This window comes from Mustela putorius, unplaced genomic scaffold (assembly GCF_011764305.1).
Source record: "Mustela putorius furo isolate JIRA1106 unplaced genomic scaffold, ASM1176430v1.1 tig00000551_pilon_pilon_pilon, whole genome shotgun sequence".
NCBI lineage: Eukaryota > Metazoa > Chordata > Mammalia > Carnivora > Mustelidae > Mustela > Mustela putorius.
This window is the reverse complement of record NW_025421412.1, coordinates 10,185,724-10,204,015: the sequence shown is the minus strand read 5'-3', so window position 1 is coordinate 10,204,015 and position 18,292 is coordinate 10,185,724. Positions and strand designations below refer to the sequence as shown.

Sequence of the window (18,292 nt, the reverse complement as noted above, 5' to 3'; positions counted from 1 at the left end):
GTCTCTTCTGCCCTGCCCCTTCCAGAAATCCTTAGTGTAACACAATCAATAATGTATTTTGACTAGACAAAGATGTGACCTGTATTTTACAACCATTCGAGAAAGAATAATTTTTATAATCGGTGGCCTTGAAAATGTAGACATTTTTTATACCAACGAAAAATCTCTATGAGATAGCCATAGTTGCTGGAAATAGAGAAGCATGTACTATAGGTAGGCTCTGTTCAGCCTTCGGGCACATGCATTTTAATGGACGTAAGGCATTCTTTCACCAGGATGAAAGAGGAAATGCTTTTGTTGTTTGTACATAAGCAGTATGTAGCTCATTCTTTTAATCCACTTGTGCCCCAGGGCAGGATCCTAAGAGAAAGGGCGTTGGAGAGTGTGGCAGTGATGGCTACTTATAACCACACAGGTCCCGTCTTTCTGCAGGCTCCGTCACCGTCCCATCTGGCCTTGGAGGCCAGGCTCTCACCAGTGACACCAGTAGAAGTGAGGTGTGCTGCCTCAGGGCTCATCATGTGACCCTCAAACATAGAGTTGGTTCTGTGCTCCTATCTGCCAGCTAAATGGAGAAGACGCCAAAGACAGCCAAGGGTAGCAAAGAAGGAATTCAAAAGGAGCTGGGGTCTCCGAGAGGACATTTGGAGGAGAGCTGTCCACCTGACCCAAGACGCAATGTGTTCATTTCATTACTTTCAGCCACTGAAACACTGGGCTTGTCCAGAGCTGCCTCCTCTTACTAACACTGACTGAACAAAGATAAAGCAAGGGGCAGAGGCAGAAGGGGTCAAGCTTGGTTCTTTGATAGCTGTCCTACTGGGGAAGATTCTGGACTTCCCAGGGGAGAGAAGGCTGGAGCAGAGAAGCATTGAGCAGTGGTATGACAGTCAGACTTCGCCTCTTGTCCTTTCTGCGGGGCTGTTTGCTGATATGAGTCTGCTGAGGCAGAGTTTAGTTAGGGGAGGCCCAAAGGGAGAGTGTCTGAGACTCACAGCTACAAGTGTCTGGAATCTTGGGTGCGTGTGCTACAGGTATCAACAGAGGCTCACACCCAGAACAGCAGGAGAGAGTAGAATAATCTGGGGTGTGCTTTTAATCCCACAAACCAGTGCTAGCCAGAAGAGACTCAGAGTGCCTGTTTTTTGTTTTGTTTCGTTTTGGGGTTTTTTTTGCTTTAGGCAGAAGGAGTTGGCAGGAAGAGAATTCTTGGTTTCATGAGGGGTCCTCAAAGTAGCCGCAGCACGTGCTGACCGAGAGGTGGCGAATTACCAGAATTTAAATCCCAAAAGACAGAAAGCAGTATCTTACCCTTCTAATAATGTTGGGATCATTGCACTTGGCCAGTTTTCCTGCAAAAAGCTGAACTCCAAAGCTTGCAAAAACAAGCATTAATGTCAACAAAAGGATGGAGACCTGAAAAAAAATTGGTGAGATGTCACATTTCTGGGTAAGAAATTCAAGAGTAGGCTTGATCTGAGCAGGGATAGGGACATGGCTTTTCAGAGAACATAGTATGAAACCCTTGGTCTTTTCAGGATATTATCTAACTTTTCCACCTCAGGTCGTTCAATTAGCCTCGCTGGAATGTTAAAAGGAGGGAATTAACAACAGTTTTTGGATTTTGGAATAAAAACATGTGACTTTCAGGTAAGAAAATATATATTTTTTTAGGTAAGAAAATATTTTTGGTATGGCTTGGGTTTTTCTGATTTTGGAATCAACACTTTAATGAAACCGAAGAAAAGTGTTTGAATAATTAGATTTCCCCCCATTTTCTCTAAATGGATTCCTGTCTCTATCAGCAGAACATAAATTAGAGAGAGACAGTGGTCTGGCTTTCTTGTGAGCAGTGAGGGCATCAAGAGGAGGGAGATACTGGGTCCTGAAAAGCAAGTCTGTTAATTGACTGGTGCTCCCTCTGCTGGACGGTGTCTTGGTCTCAGCAGAGAAAAGTGGCAAAGGGGAAAAACACTGAACAAAACCACTGATCTGGGGCCCAGGTGAATCAAATCATCTAAACATATGCCTTAAATATACTAAAATCACACAGAAACATCATCAAGAGAAAGGCACAAATAGATTCCTTGCTAAATTCTATCACGGCTCCAAGATGCATGCATATCAGGTAATACCCTTTTTCCCTTCAGTTCCAGCTGGGTGAAAAGCCACCTTGTTGGGGTTTTAGCACAAAGAAAATGTGGGATTTCAAATATGTCTTTCAAAAAATATTAGCGACTCTGTACCTATGGAAATCTCCCAACCTGTCTTTAAAATACCCTAGAATCAACTGTAACCACAGCTGCTCTCTCCCTGTAGGTGCGTCTTTAGAAAGCAAGATGTAAAATAAGCTTATGTAAATTAATTCACGTTTTCCATGCACGAGCAGAGCTCATCAATAATAAAAAGAATCCTTTGATCACTCCTTTGTAAGGCACGGATCCTTCTGTAATGATTGGGAGCAATGAGCTTCCAACTCATCGTTTTTTTTCTGCAGCATTGCTCTTGGAAGACCCTCAATCAGGGATGCCCAACTAAAAAGAACGTTTTCTCCCCATTTTCAAGTATTCATTCCTGTATCCTGAGGCTACTTAAAGTGAGGTATACCTATATGTTACATATTTTTTTAAGTCATTTTATGTTAACACTCCAAAGATCAGAGACAAAATCTACGCTCTAAGAAACTGGGGACATGCGAAATAAAATACGGAGCCCAAATGGGTTCACTGCTACTATCTGTGAAGTAGATGGTGTGGAGTCTTATCTTTAATTTCTAGATAAGGAAACTACAACCCAGAATAAAAATTAGGGTCACGAGTTAGGAATGGAACTGTTAGCAAATAGGACCGCTTGTATTCTTCCTTTCATCCTACTTTCACTAAAAATGTTCACTGAATTAGACGTACCAACAAGTCAGAGCATGCATGGGTCAAGTTCCGAATGTGTGCTGTGTTTTGTTAGTGCCTTTACAATCCCCCGGCAATAAACACCGCAGACTTAGCCCTCCGCCACCAAGACTCCCTGGGCCCCCTCGTTAGTTTCATTCCAGACCCAGAATGTGCGAACCGGAAGCAGCGGGCAAACGTCACGTACCAAGAAAATTTCTTTGAAGCCGCTGAAAAGTTCTCGAACCACTTTCCTCATCTGGGGCACGAGTTTGAATATCCGCAGAGGCCTCAGGCACCGGAGAACCATTAGAAGCTGAGCTCCCGATTCGGCAGGCACGTTTTGGGGCATCCAGCAAAGAAATATCAAGCTCACCTAGTGAGGGGAAAAATCCCTAGAGTTTATACAATTTATCCTTCGCTCTCTACACTGAGAGCCAAGTGCATACAACTGGCCTTGAGCAAGAGATTCCATATGGCCCACAGGACAAGCATTCACTGGGTATATATTCGATCTCTGAATTCTGAACTCTGAGCTCTGAACCCAATCTACCCCTGTTAGTGGCACCCAAGGAAAGTCGTCAGCTGTTCGTGGGCATGACATAGGGGTGACCATACTGTGTGTGTGTGTGTGTGTGTGTATGTGTATCCCCAGTGCACTCTGCTCCTTATTTTAACTTACACACTCAAAATGCAGATTGAAATTCCTTTGATCATGGATACCAACCCTCATGCTTGACCTGATTCTCACTATTTTATGGATGATCTAAAGATACTGAATGTTAGTGGTCACGATCCCCCTTGTTATGTTGGGAAAGACATTGACTTTATGCCTTCTTGGACACAGGGAAAAAATGAAATTTCTTTGAGTCTTTTCCTCTGGTTTTCCAACTTAGTTTAACTGAAGAGTTGAACGGTCACCTGGTCTAGTCAGGTATTTCGTATGCTGGAATTGAAAGAAAGGTCCAACCCTCTCATGTCTGGTTGCTTTTGGCAATGAGGAGCCCATCAATCAATTTTATGAGAGAGGGGGTTTTTGTCTGTTTGTTTGCCTGTTTGTTCTAGTGTGGGAGCCACAGGACTATGGGGTGCAAATGAGATTTCTGTCGTAGGCCTTATTAATGTATGTCTTTCGTGTACAAGAATGTGATTGATGTATGTGAGCCATATCCATGGAAATTTTGAATGCCTCATTTAGATTTTTACATGCGTGCCCTTCATTTGCCAGTGGTAGACTACTCAGTAATCACATCTAAACCTTTGGAACTCACCTATCTTTCTCTTGTACTGAAAAAGGCAGGAGAGTTTTCAGAGCCACAACATCTTCCATTTAGGAAATAAGCAGAGACTTACAAGATATATAAATATGTCCATGACTCCGCCAAAGTCCCTGATGACAGCAGTTGGAGTGAAAAAGAGGCCATCTGCCATAATCTTCAGATTCAGCTCGATGCTCATGAATATCACAAACACGTACTCAGCAATCTAAAATGGGCAGGAGGCAGCTGGGTCACCAAGAAGGGAAAAACCCGCAGCCCCGAGTTTTCTGCTGAACTGTGGGCTGAGATGTGGCAGCCGTACCTGCAACGTCGGGGCGTGCATGACTCTTCGAAAGGGGGACTCAAACATCATGGAGATGCAGGAACAGATGGTCACGATGATCATGACCCAGTCCAGGTAAGTCACCAACCCCAGTAAGTCACTGCCAAAGACCAAACACAACGAGGAAGGGGCGCTTTAGGGAAGGCCATGCAGGTCCCAGAAAACCCTTCGGTGATTCTATACATGTGACTGGCATTTATTTCGAAATCCCCCATTGTCTATTTCCTAGCACGATATGGCAAGAAAATAACAAGAATCTTTACATTTTTATGCAGCATAAAATAGTACATGGAACTTTCAAAAGCGCATGGAAAACGGGCTTTGTGATGCTTACTAAAGCTGATGGTATTTGGTATTCTTCACGGCTCCTGTGACGGGATCTGTTTTAGATCTGTAAGAGACAACACGCAGACACCTGGGCAACATAGCAAGTGTGCTCTCACTTGGAAGCACGGTATTTATAAACATCTTATCTACCTAAAATCTCTTTCATATCCTCTGTACAATTTCCGGGAACTGTGTGGCTTTCCAAGGCAGAGAACATGAGATGACAGAAAAATCAGAATTTGATGTTTGGGAGAGTAAAGTTTAAAATTCCTCAAAATACTTGATTTGGGAATTCATGAATCCAGTCAACAGTTTCTGACATGGTTGGGACAAAACTTTGACTTCCATTTAAAAACACTCCGTTAAAATCTCTGCCTTAGCCTTTCAAGAACTTTCCTCAAAAAGTTCTTGAAAAAAGTTCAGGATTGTTCCATTAAACCTCCAGAAATTAAATGGAGCTCTCCCCCTGCGTTTAACTTTGATCTTGTGGAGTGATTTATGTGGAATTTCTTGGGGCCCCAGTTCTAAGTTTCACTTTCGGGGAGCCCATGGTGGTCTGTGTGTGCTCCCAAGTACAAGAGTCTCCCTTGGTCCACATCAGTGCGGAGGTGACAAAAGGTCCACACTAAATGAAGTGGAGAATTAGCAGTTAGGTGTTGGTGTGGAGGCAGCCAACAGGCTAATTACAGATGAAACACTTACTTGAGGAACGGATCAAATCAACTCTCAAACTCCAGCTTCTTTCTTTACTATGTGAAAACTCAGGGAAGTTTGAATCACTATGACTCAGGTGCTTTAAATGGTGAGGGTCTTGCTAGAACATCTGAGAGAACACTAGACGGCCAGCCAGAGGGAGTCATAAGCTAGCTCATGGCCCTGCGCCAAGCCCTTAACCACTGCTAACCTAAGTGTCCTCCTCTGTTGGAGGAGGGGGGAATACAAATGACACCAGATGGTTCCTGAGGTGCCTTCAGTCCTGGAATATCACCACACTGTATTAGTTTCCTAAAGCTGTTGTAACAAAGTAGCACAGAGCGAGTGGTGAAACAATAGAAACATTTTTTCTCAGTTCTGGAGGCAAGAAGTCTGAACAGAAGGTGTGGGCAGGGTTGGTTTGTCCTGGGGGCTGTGAGGGAAGGACCTGTTCTAGGTCTCCCTCCTTGGTTTGTAGATGGCCATCTTCTGCCTATGTCTTCATGTTGTCTCCCCTCTGTAAGTGTCTGTGTCCAAATGTCCTCCTCTTATAAGGACAACAGTCATACTGGATTAGGGCCCACCTTAATCACCTCATTTTAATTTAATTACCTCGTTAAAGGGGCTATTTCCAAATGAACTCACATTCTGAGGTACTAGGGGTTAAGGTTTCAGTATGTGATTTTTGCGGGCAGGGGGACACACACAGTTCAGCCCATAACACATAGCAATTATGATATGCTACTAATAATAGCATTGGGGAAGACAACTATTTAGATGGAAAGCTTTCACACTTCCTCCAAGACTCTTAAGGTCTTTAGGATATTTACTGAAGTTAAGCAGGACAAAAATTCTATTTCATTTACTGGTCGCCTGCTGACATTGCCTTGCGTTGTCACAAACGCAGTGTCCTCCTGGTCGACCACACTGATGGCCTCATAACACAGCTCTTCCATGTGGGCAGGGACAGAGACACCGGCCGGCGGGCTGTCTTCTCATAACAATTGGTAATGGAAGCACTAGTCAACTTTACTTCTATTTCACATCATTGTATTTTACATTTTTCCAGAATAATCCAATCAAGGTATTTTCACCACGAAGAAACTACAAGTCTGAAAGAAGGTGTGGGCAATGACCTTCCCTATGTCATTCCGTCCACTCTTGGTTCAGAATTTCCGAAACAAAATGTGGAGTTGGTAACACCAAGAGAAACGTACTGGGTGGCTGTTAAAATCGGCACATAAAAATGACTGTTTGGTGTTTTATAAAACGTGAGTTTTATATAAATGTTAATGACTTGCAACCTTCGTTTTGTTTTCCACCCGGTCGGCCCCTTGGCCAAGAGGAGCAGCGTGGTTAATTAGCCCACGGTTTACCTCGTGACCCCATTAGGATTACACGTTTCCTTCTTCCTGGTGTGACAACCCCCCTGCTGTCTGTACGCCGCAGGTCGAACACCCGGCTGAAGTGGATGTACTCACGCGTTGAAGCGTGCCCGGACCACCACCCGGCAGAAGTTTCTGAACCTGTGCTCCCGTCCAACGATGAACAGCGGCTTGTCGAAGTAGGGGTGATTCTCTCTCAGCTCCTCTTCCTGCACTTTCCTGGAAGGGGAAATCCACAGACAGGAAGGCTGAGGGAAAGGCTGGCATTCCAGAGCAAGAGCCCTGGAAGACCGTCGTGCCCCGTACCTTTTCATTTCTGCTTGTTCCTTTTTTTCCTGGATCATCTTGATTTCACTGTCTTCTCTTTGTGCGTTTCTATATCTCACTGTATTGGAATGCTAGAAATACAATAAAAGGAGGCACATCAAACTGGAAGATTTTTTTTTTTGAAGGCCCAGAAAGATCGTTTTTGGAAAAGCTGAAATAAATATCTTTATTTATTAATGTAAGGTAGTAAATAAATATCTTTATCATAATATATGTATTTTTAATGAACCACAGTCCTCTTAGCAAGGGTATTTTTTCCTTTGAAAGGGTATCTTTTTTCCAATAAAAATATTTATTGAGGACCAGTTATGTGCCAGGCATTGTTGTAGTGCTGGGGATGTGGCAAAAAAGCAAAAAGAAAGGATAAAATCCAGCTCTTGTGGGGCTGATGATCTAGTCAGGGGAGACAGATAAAAACTGAATGACAATACGGCCGATGTAGATAGAAGATGTTTAGGACCATGGTAAAAAAAAAAAAAAAGAAAAAAGAAAAAATGGGGCGGCAGAGAGTACGAGTGCTAGAAGGCTCCACGTTTGGCCAGTCACAGCAGGCCTCAATAAGAAGCTGTTATTTGAGTGAAGATGAGAGAAGGATCTACAGGCCATGGGGCATCTGCAGAAATGTGCTTTTCCAGAGGAGGGGTGGGTCCTCATGTGCAGGGAACAGCTGTGTGTCCATGGAAAGCCAAGACACCCCATGGGTGGAGTCAAGAGGGCAAGCACCAGGGTAGGAGACATTGGGGTCAGAGGGCTGGGAGGCGGCCTGATCATGCGGGACCCCAGCTCTGGTTCTCACTCCTTGGGACATGGACAGCCATTGCTCAAATAACCTAACAGATAACTGTCACACGTATGCCTTAGATTTCCTTATCTGTATCTTCTATCATTGGGGATGAGTGAGACAGGTGAAGCTCTCTATTTTACATTGCTTCTGTTATGCAGGAAAAGACATCTGAAGTTATTTTGTAGGAAATTAGCAGTCTCATCATCTCTTGCTATGGAGAAGGTGGGGGATTTGTTTTCATCACATGTCTGTGTAATAAATACAAGAAAAAATCTTTGAAGAAGAACTAAGCCTCTGGAATTGAGACTATGCTGGTAGGACCATTCACCATGTATATTTAAATACGTATTTTCAAAGCCATGTTCTAGTTTGGCTCCTTAGACTACCTATTTCTAGGGAATCACACTGAAGGAAAGTGCTTTGAACTTTGCCTCTCTGAATTTTCTCCTTGAAGTCTTCTCCACACAACATGCCTGGTCCCCAGGTCATGCGTACATGGGCTCTACGTTGGATCTGATCACAATTCTATGTAAACAATATGGCAGATCATACTGGACAGAACTCTGGCTTAAAAACCATGGTGTTAACAGATGTGCACACCAGTTAGAACCTTGCAAAGTGGTGATGATGGTACCAGGTGTTCTCATCACCTGTTGTCAGTTGTGCTTGGAATACTTAGGAGAATCTACTCTAACAGTTTCCACCAATTGAAAGCAGTTGGATTATTCTGGAAACTCCAGAAACTGAAGAAAGGACAAGTAAAGTGGTGAAAAAGACAAACAAAACCCAAAAAACCCTAAGGCTTGCTGCCTTTCTCTTGCGGGACCTCCTTTCTCCAATGCCATTCATGGCTCTGAACATTCAGGACTCGGCTTTCTTAGCCAGTGTAGCTAGACTCTACTTAAGACCTATATTTTAATGAGGGCATCACCAGTGATAATTATTTGATATGTACTTTGCAAGTCTCTTAGAAATCTCGGCATGATACAGCTGCTGGTCAGTCTAACCCATAGGTTAGACTTCTGCCTCTGTGGGTTTCCCTGGGTTTTCATGTGGCTTGTTTCTTCTCTTTGTTCAGGTCTCTGGTCTAATAATATAGAGGCCTGAACACTGACCATCTTCTCGAACATTCCCTGCCCCCAAATCTACACCTTTGATTTCTTTATATCATTTTATTTTTCTTTATAATGCAGAGCAAAATTGTCACAGCAATGAAGGTATGATGGAAAATAAGTAAAAAAAACACTTCCAGAAATGATTATGTATTTGTTTCCTTGCTTAGTCTTTGTCTCTTTTACTGGGATATAACTTCCTGGAAGGCAGAGGATTTTGTCTTGTGTCCCCACTGCTTCTCCTCACTTAGAACAGGGCCAGGCACATAATAAATACTTGATAATTTTTTTTAGTTCGTTAATAAATCAACAGACAACCTAGAGTCTAAAAGCAAAGAAATTCTTGGGAACTAGTATTCAGTCATTAAAAGAAAAATTCTTCTAGAAATAAGATTGTATTTCCTAGTAGGTAAAGCCCTGAAGTTATAGACACTGGAACTAGATTCCAGAATATTTTGAAATTTTAGTGAAGTTTTAAAGTTATGATACAAATCAATTCTATAAAATACTTTACATACCTTTAATGTCAGTCAAAGGCAAGTGACATGTCACTTTTGGGTTACTAACTTAATGAAGACTTGTTTTGTGGGATGTCTGTATTTTTGAACAGTTAATGGTCACTCTTTGGTACTGGCCATTCCATTTGCTTCCTGAGTTTCCTGATTCCCTCTGATACAAATTCTTACAGAAACAGGTCAATGTGACAGAAGGACCCAGGTGCTAGAATGTTCTAAACTGTAATTTAAATACATTTTCATAATCATGCTTCCCAACTCCAAAGCATTGCTGAGAACTTACATCTTGAGTCAGGGTTTCAAGAGATTTCCCCCTGCTGATCCTCTGGCTGTTGGATCCGTGTCTCAGTGACCTAAAACAACCACAACCAACTTGTCAGTACATCCAAGACCAAATTTTGACTTTTGAGCCATGGCCCTTTTAAGAACAAAATAAAGTAACTTTTCTGATACCATCACAAATGCTTATTATTTCTTTTTATAGTGAAAGCTTTCGTTTATTCAAATGCGTTTGAGCTCATCTCACAAATTGCAGAATTTTTCCTTCTGATCTTAAAAGCAAGAATCTGACCATCACCAAGGAAAAGGTTTTTGAAAGATTTGTTTTTTTTTTTTGACTCTTTGAATCTGATTGTGGGTTTCATTGTTGCCATCAGCAAATAGAACAAAGTTCCTCCTGCACGCCTGTCTGCCAACCGGGGTGGTGCACCGAGACCATATCCTGCAAAACTCCTTTCCTTGTTTTCTCTGCAGCTTTGTCTCCTGGTGTATTTACCTGCGCTCCTGGCGGATATGATGCTGCACACTGAGAATTGACCTTTCCTTTGCAGGCTGCCCCTCAAATGATCCGCTCAGCATGCGCTGTCGAGTGCAGGCTCTAGGAAAAAAAAAAAAAAAAAAAAAAAAAAAAAAAGGAGCCCGAGATAAATGCGTGATCTGTACACTTGGGATGAATAATACATAACTGCTCATTACTCTTATTATTTTTAAGGGAACACCAATGATAAGGCAAAACACAGCAAATGACACATGACCATGAAGGAAAATGGACTTGAGGCTCGGTGTCAAGAACACTTACAAAGCAGAACCACCACAGCTACATGGCGGACCGGGAAATAGAGAGAAAGCTCCCACCCGCCACGACCTCCCCCCACCCCAGGGAACAGCTCCCGTCAGGGTCCCACAAGCCTCGTCATAGGTAGGAATGATGTTGGTTTTGAATTTAGACAAGGGAGTTTTCTAACAGCAACCCTTTGGGGGAGGATTTGTCCACCCAGGCCCCTGGGATGCAGAGTCTACGTCCTAAGGAGATTCTGCAGAACTCCAGGGAAGTAGGAAAACATAAAACTGGAGGCAAAAGTGACTGATAGAGAGAGGTAATGAAAGCTGAGATTAATACCTAGGAAACCTCAGTCTAAAGTCCGTGGCTTATAGGTAACCGGTTACCTCTTTCTTTGCAAACCACAGAACTCTGAAGACTTTTTTAAAACGTGCCCCCTTGAAACCATACCTGGGCTGGTATAGTTTCAGATTTGTTAATGAGGGAAGATAATTGGGTGACTCAACACCTGGGGTGTGAACGATGGGAAAAGAAAACAAAATTCCTCTTCCAGAAAGTTCCCTCCATCTGGAAATGACAGCAATTCCCTTGACGGAGCAGTCAAGTGGAGAGAAAATAATACAGAGGCTCAGAGACCTGTGTCCCACAGGCGACACTGCCACCGACTAGGTGAGTGACCTTTGGGTTCAGTTTTCTGATTGGTAAAGTGAGGATAAGACCCTGATTTCAAAGAAAACTCACAGACTTAAAATACCAGCGTCTTATGTTATGCAAATTTTACGATGCCGTGTTTGTTCAATATCTGAACACATGACTTTTGTCACTGCATTACATGAAACTTTCATACTTATGTTTCCTAAAATGCATTTCTAGATTGCCTTTGAATTAGATTATCATTGTCTGTCTCAGAGTCAAGATTTTCAAGAAAAAGACCCATGTCTTTCTTTAGCACACTTGCAAGCCGCTCCTTATGATAGCAAGTGTATATTCGAGTGATTAAAAATACCGCTGATGCCAATGAAGATAATCACGGCAAATACCTATGAAAATCACGCTAATTCAATGAATGTAAATGCATTTCAGGAACCCATCCTCACCACATAACTCTCCTTGGTTTAATAGGCACCACGGAGCATTTCTACGTAAAATCCAAAGTCAAAATTTTATCGAACGCCAAGGATTTATGGCAGTGAGAGACAGAGAATGGGCTTATTTCCAGGACCAGGACAGTGTCCTGCAGGAAGACGCATTTGTAAGTCAGGCTGAGCTCCCCAAGCTTTAGCACGATCTCGAACAATGTACATAGACTAAGAACTGTTCTTTGGACCAAAGGCTGGAAATGATGAAGCATCCGGAGAACGTCTATTTGGAAAGCTGTGTTGTCTTGCCACAGATTTACAGATCTTGCCATTTGTGTAGACATCAGGACTTAACCTTTAGTCATGGTCTTAGTAACCTTTATTTTTTGCCGTAAGAATCCCCCCCGCCCCCCCGCCAACGTAGCTGAGCTATTAGGGCTTACATACAAAACACATGCAACTTGAATGCAGTCCACGCGTTCGACCTGGCCATCCCTGCTCTGTTTGGCGTGGAGAGATGACACTGGCCCTGAGTTGCCTATGACACAGGACTGTGGGACGTGCCCCACAGTCCAGTCTGAGCACGTGTGGGCATTCTCGCTGGGGAAGAGTTAGGACCGCATCTACGACTCCAGAACCTCATGGGTTTCCCAACATCCACGTCAATGCAACACACCCATGTCCCCTGGGGTGGCTCTGTGGAGCCTGCTGAGACTCTGTCCTCTGACCCAGCAAGACAGGAAGGTGTCCATGGTGGGGGGTGCAGCTGCTGTTGGAAAGAGTCCACATGCAAGAGCATCTCTTCCATCCCCTCCACTAGCAACACGGCTGCAGTGCAGAGAGCAGCTCCTTTCCTCTTTGGCTCAAGACCAGCCCTTTTTTTCCCGCCGGGGGCTGGAGAATGCGGAACATGACAGTAAAATGAGTGGAAGTTTCAGCTGTGCTGTGACATGTGAATCTTTGTTCTCTGGCTGAGAAGGTCAGGGTGACTGGGGTTGGGGAGTGGCGGGGGAGGCTGGCTTTTAGCTGTACCCTGCCAGCAGAAATCGTGTGTTGAATCAGACTGAGACAACTACTCTGACGGGTAGGATATAGAAAACCGCTGGCTTTCATTTCCTCTTCCGATCACTTTCCTCTGAGTATGTAAAAGTGTTTGTTAGTACAATTTCAAACCGGAAATGATGAGCAAAAGAACAAACTCCTCAGGAACTTGGGCCAGCTAAATCGTGTAACAGGTGGCTTCAGAGTTGCATTCGAGTCGAGCAGACACCTTCGTGGTTTCCATTTCCTCGCTGGGGGGCCCTGCCGGAGCTTTGCCTTCTCTGAGCAGAAGCTGCTCACCCGCCACCTCTTTTCCCAGAACTGCAAAGGTCCCCACGTAACCTGAGCAGAGTGAAATCAGGCAGATGCAGCCCTCTGCCCTTGGCGTTCTGAGGTCCCCTTTGGTGCCTCTGGCTCAGCGCAACTATCTCCGAGCCCCTGTTCCAGCCCCACACCCCAGGGCTGCCCTCACATCTGTGCCAAGACAAAGGTCAGCAACCGTCTCCATCGTCATGGGCAGCTCAACTCTTGTGGAGTCTCTTAGACCAAACGCTGTGATATCTCACTCTTTCCTTTGAGCATCTAGGGGTTTTTGAAGTAGGAAATTTTTTGGGAAATGCAAGAGCTTCTTAGCGGTAAACCAGGGGCTGCATTGATCTAGCAAATTGCTAAATAAACATTTGGGTGAAGGCAGTTTGCAGGGGTCGGGGCGAGTGGGGGCACATGACGCACAGTTCATTTGGAGACTCCTCAAGGCTTTTTATCCTCTACTAAGGACAGTGGTGGATCTTACTAAACTCAAAACTCAAAATTCTTTTCTGGGTACCGCATCCATTATAGTTAAAAACCGGCTCTTTATCTATAACAGCTTCCCCACAGAAACAACAGGTAATGGGCACAGAAGAAACAACTCTTCTACAGATACATAAATCTGTCTAGAAGAAAACATATGGGAAACATCTAATTACATTATGCAAAAGTACCAGCTGCCAAAAAAGGGCTTTCCTACAGATAAAGGGAGGAACTCGGACGGCAGGACATAAACCTGGGGTTGGAGGGGGCAGGCAGGGAGCGAGGAAAAGAAGCTGCGTAACCCATCCGCCCTGAGGACACCTGGACGTTGAAGCACGTACAGAAAGAAGTTCGCATCAGGATGCTTCCGCAGAAGTAAAACAGCCTTCTACATAAGCCGCTGTCACGTGCTTTGATAACGTAAAATATTTTGCTATTTTGGAAAATAACAGGCTTGGTAGAAAATTATTCACTTCAATCTGGCACTACTGGATTCCACTAAGAGGTTATACATTCTCTAATACAAGGTGCCAAGGTTCACACAAAAGTATGGTAAGCGCCTGCTTTGGTATTTTTACGAGGAAATACAATTGCATTACACACAAGCATACACTGTCATCCAAACGGCGAATATCAAACGGTGTTTCTGACATGAGTAATATAATTACAAACTTTGACATAAATGCGTTCTGAGAAGGAATAGGAAGGGAGAGATGAATATTCACTCACGCGAAAGCATAGGAAAGTGCTTTATGCCCCATGCTCCTGCAGCAAGTTATTAATGTTCATGACGTTTTGTCATCCCTGGTCACCTCCCTCGAGAGCTCTTTAGGGAGGGTCTGAGCACTCACCCCCGCGTTCCCAGGAGGAGCGGGGGCTGGCACTCTGCCGGGCAGAGTGATGGAGAGAAGGAGGGAACACGAAGCAGAGAGGTGCAGCTATAACGAGGCGGGGGTGGGGGGCGCTGCATCTGGAACTTGCTAGTTTCAAGGTCCAAACACCGCAGTAGGTTAGAACTTTCACACCTGGCAGCAGAGCTCAGACAGAAAGTTCCCCTTCGACTGGACGCCTGTCTTGAGAACACACGAGGTTTAGAACCATGCAGTTCCGATCTTGCCTCTGGCTGGTCAGTGGGACCTCAGGCCGGGGGACAGGCATTCCCCGAGCCTCCGTGTCCTCTGTGGAGAACGGAGACCACCCCCACCCTTTCCGCCAGCCTCGCAGGGAGCCGGGAGGACCAGCTATGATTATGAATGCGCTCGTCTTTGGAAACACCAACACTTCGTCTACATTTTAGTGGCTGTTATTTACTTTTCTATCTTGTCCCATATCATGATTGGTATTAAAACGTTCTACGGGGGTGGAGGACAGAAAAGCGAGTGTGACAGAGGGTCATACTGGAAGGTAAGCCTTCTCTGCTCTGCCCCTGAGCAAGAGTGATACGGCCTAGCGCGAGCCTCTTCACGCGTCTCCACACATCCGTCCTCAATAAACCTGCCGTGGTATTATGGCGAGCACAGTGATCTCTCAGATCAACACCTGCAATGTCCCGTGCAGGTGTTTCTCAGATGGCCCCCAACGATCCCGCCTCCTGGTTTTCATGCCCAGGCCTAAGGCAAGAATGTGGGTAGGACGTACTGACTTGCTCGTAACAAGTATAAGGCAATCGGGACGCGGCAGGTCACAAAAGACGCATTGCATCTTCCCGTTGGCCCTTGCCCCTCACTTGCTGGCTCAGCCGAAGCAGGCTGCCATGTTGTCCCAGGCCACTGCTGGTGTTAAGTCATTCTACAGGGGCACCTGGGTGGCCCAGTCGGTTAAGCCTCTGCCTTCGGCTCAGGTCATGATCCCAGGGTCTTGGGATCGAGCCCCGCATCCGGCTCTCTGCTCAGCGGGGAGCCTGCTTCCTCCTGCCCTCTCTTCCTGCCTCTCTGCCTACTTGTGATCTCTCCCTGTCAAATAAATAAATAAAACTTAAAAAAAAACTCATCCTACAGAGGTTAGAGGACTACATTCTACAGAGGTACAATGGAGATATCCTCTTCTTAAGGAACAGAGTGGCCATCTGCCCACAGTGTGAGAGGAAGGAACCGAAACATTAATCTAACTGCTTATGGGGAGCTAAACCTTATTAAGAATGGGAGAGTGAGCGAGGAAGGGGATTCCTCTGAAACAAGTCTAAATGCCTGCTGCCTAGTGAGAGACCCAGCTAAGCCACACCCCAGTTCCGATGGAGACTTTGAGATTAATCTCCACTGTTTCAATCACAAGCTTTGGGAGTAACTTGTTACACAGCAGTTGGTAACTAATACAGTTATCATCACTGTTGCTCACGTTGTTCACCTTGCACACAGTAGGTGCTCAATAAATATTTGTGAAATGAATGAATCTTGAAATTCTGTGAAGATCCAATATTTTAACGTCTCTTGATCACTTCATATGTCTGAAACAAGGCAATAATCACAAACAGCACAGCATGTGTTTGGAAAATGCTTTTGAAAGGGAAAGTGAACTTTAATTTTATCTCCAGTTAGAATACTAGACTCCACAAGTGATGGGCTGCACGCCCATAAGAAAGGAAGCCCTGAGACAGGAATGAAAAAAAATTAGACACTGCTTCTCGCAAGCCGAAAATTTATAAATCTTTATATTCTATGTGATGCTACTAAGGGAAATCTACAAGTCAATATGAGGCAGAACTAAGTTCATTTCAATCTCTTACGAGGCGGGTCTGATCTGTCATTGAGAACGTGGTCTCCATGAACGGTATCTTAACACGAAATCTACTACAGCGCTGAAATGTAAGTAAGGACTTTGAGACTTTTATAACTTTATCAATAAGAAGTGAGATGTACATGTCATTAAAGTTACTCAGTGATAGACCTAGTCAGAGGGAAAAGTATTTGAATATTCAATTAAGTTATATTTTGCCACTTTAAATTTTTTATGAGAATTTAGATGTTTTTCAGCCTCACCCAAAGATAAAAGAAATACATTTTCAGGATGAAAACATTCATTTATTTGATGTCTAGAGAGAAAGCGAAGCCGATCATACTGAAAACACACACCACGAACTTCAGGCGAAGTCTGGCTTTTCTTAGGGGGTGGACCACAAAGTCATGGTATCAGGTCTTCACTGTCCTGTCCGTATCTCTTCACAAGGGCAAGTTTCTTAGAAACCCCATCTAGTGGTTTAATAGAAAAAACTACTCTGCCTGTCTTCTGGTACAGGGAGGCACAAAGCTTCAAGTGTCTGGTGAAAAATAATGAAGTCTTTTGTCTTGTCTGAGTGAGGAAATTCTCCATGATGCAGGCATATGTAATCCTTTTATTCCTGCTCCCTAGAGGAGAATTACAGTGAGGCATTTTCCTTTTCCCAGTTGGGGTTAATGTTATGCCCTCTCTACCTTTGAAAGTAAAACAAGACTAGGACCCCTGATGATGATTCAAATGTGGGAATATTCTTCAACAAACACACATTCCCAGTTGCAAAAATATTACCCCTGGTTTCTTGCCAAGCCTTTGAAAAAAACATATGAAAGATTGATTCTTTTTTTTTCACCCCCCTCTCTGCATTGCCTTTGTGCTTTGGAATTTCAATTACCCCTTATATGACAGCCATATATATATAATCTTTTATGGAGGTTGAGGGAAGAGAATCATGTCTTAAGAAATTGTCTCTATTTTTCTTGACATTCCTCCATCTAAAATATTTTAAAATTGGCCCAAAGATTATGGTTATAAGAGAGATCTTTGGAGCTTTATTAGCCTTTAAACACCACTAGTTGTTTATAGAAATACTAGCAGGGGGTCCTCTGTTTCTTTCTTCTCTCTCTCCATGTCTTCTTTCTTAATGTTCCAGAACAAGGGTGTGGGAAAAGCCTGTACATTCTGTAATGAAAGAGAGAGGCCTATGAGTCTTCAAATTATTTTCATTCATTATAGAAAAGTTAGATTGCATGAAACCATCTGGTATTAAACGTAATTACCGTCTAAAGGAACTGCAGCGTAACTTCTCAGAGCGTTAAATCTGAGGGATTTTACTCAGATCTTGAGGTCCACAAGGGTACACATCGCAAAGTATTATCGAATGTTGGTTAATATAACGTAATCGCATCAACAGAAAACAGGAAAATAGCCCTTTGATGGTAATTACTTGAAATGATGGCCGTAGACCAGGGTAAGAGAATGGGTGACGAGTACTTCCTGGAAAAGGGCTCCTACCCGACGCCAGGAGAGTGACGATGAAATCCTCCAAAGGGGACATAGCCACAGATGCTAATAGGTGAGCTCCTCTGTAATGGCCTCTTGCTGAGATGAGGAAAAAGCTGCATTTTTATCATAGTGAATACCCCACTCCTTTGTGAATCAACCTGGTCCTGAGTAAATGGATATGGCTTTCTAGTATTAAGTGACATCCGATTTGTTCTCTCCAATCTTGTGCTATTCATAAAAATGTTGTCATAGGCACACAGGTAAATTACACAGGCAACCAGAACCTCACTGCAGACTGAAACATAAGGGAAGCCTTATTGTCTTATCATAAGTAGGTATGATAAGTAAAAAAGAAAATCAGCTTAAAATTCCTGCCTTTAGCACATCTATTAGAATTCAGGAACTAGACCGTCTGAAACCCCACGCCACACTGGGGTTTAAATTCAGTAATGCTCCATCTGACTCAGAAAAACAC

The 18,292-nt window shown here is 43.8% G+C and overlaps 1 protein-coding gene across 2 annotated transcripts in view; it reads right to left on the bottom strand.

The window, feature by feature from the left end:
• Positions 1 to 18,292, bottom strand: part of NALCN (sodium leak channel, non-selective) — a 303,251-nt gene that overhangs the window by 35,117 nt on the left and 249,842 nt on the right. The window contains exons 19-28 of one of the 2 annotated variants that reach the window (XM_045081349.1): positions 17,827 to 17,913; positions 10,406 to 10,507; positions 9,914 to 9,983; positions 7,199 to 7,290; positions 6,989 to 7,111; positions 4,822 to 4,878; positions 4,467 to 4,587; positions 4,239 to 4,370; positions 3,094 to 3,261; positions 1,312 to 1,416 (exon numbers count right to left, since the gene is read on the bottom strand). In XM_045081349.1, the coding sequence (XP_044937284.1) occupies positions 1,312 to 1,416; positions 3,094 to 3,261; positions 4,239 to 4,370; positions 4,467 to 4,587; positions 4,822 to 4,878; positions 6,989 to 7,111; positions 7,199 to 7,290; positions 9,914 to 9,983; positions 10,406 to 10,507; positions 17,827 to 17,913 (1,057 nt within the window). The remainder of the gene's footprint in view (positions 1 to 1,311; positions 1,417 to 3,093; positions 3,262 to 4,238; positions 4,371 to 4,466; positions 4,588 to 4,821; positions 4,879 to 6,988; positions 7,112 to 7,198; positions 7,291 to 9,913; positions 9,984 to 10,405; positions 10,508 to 17,826; positions 17,914 to 18,292) is intronic. The other variant, XM_045081348.1, reaches the window with a different exon arrangement.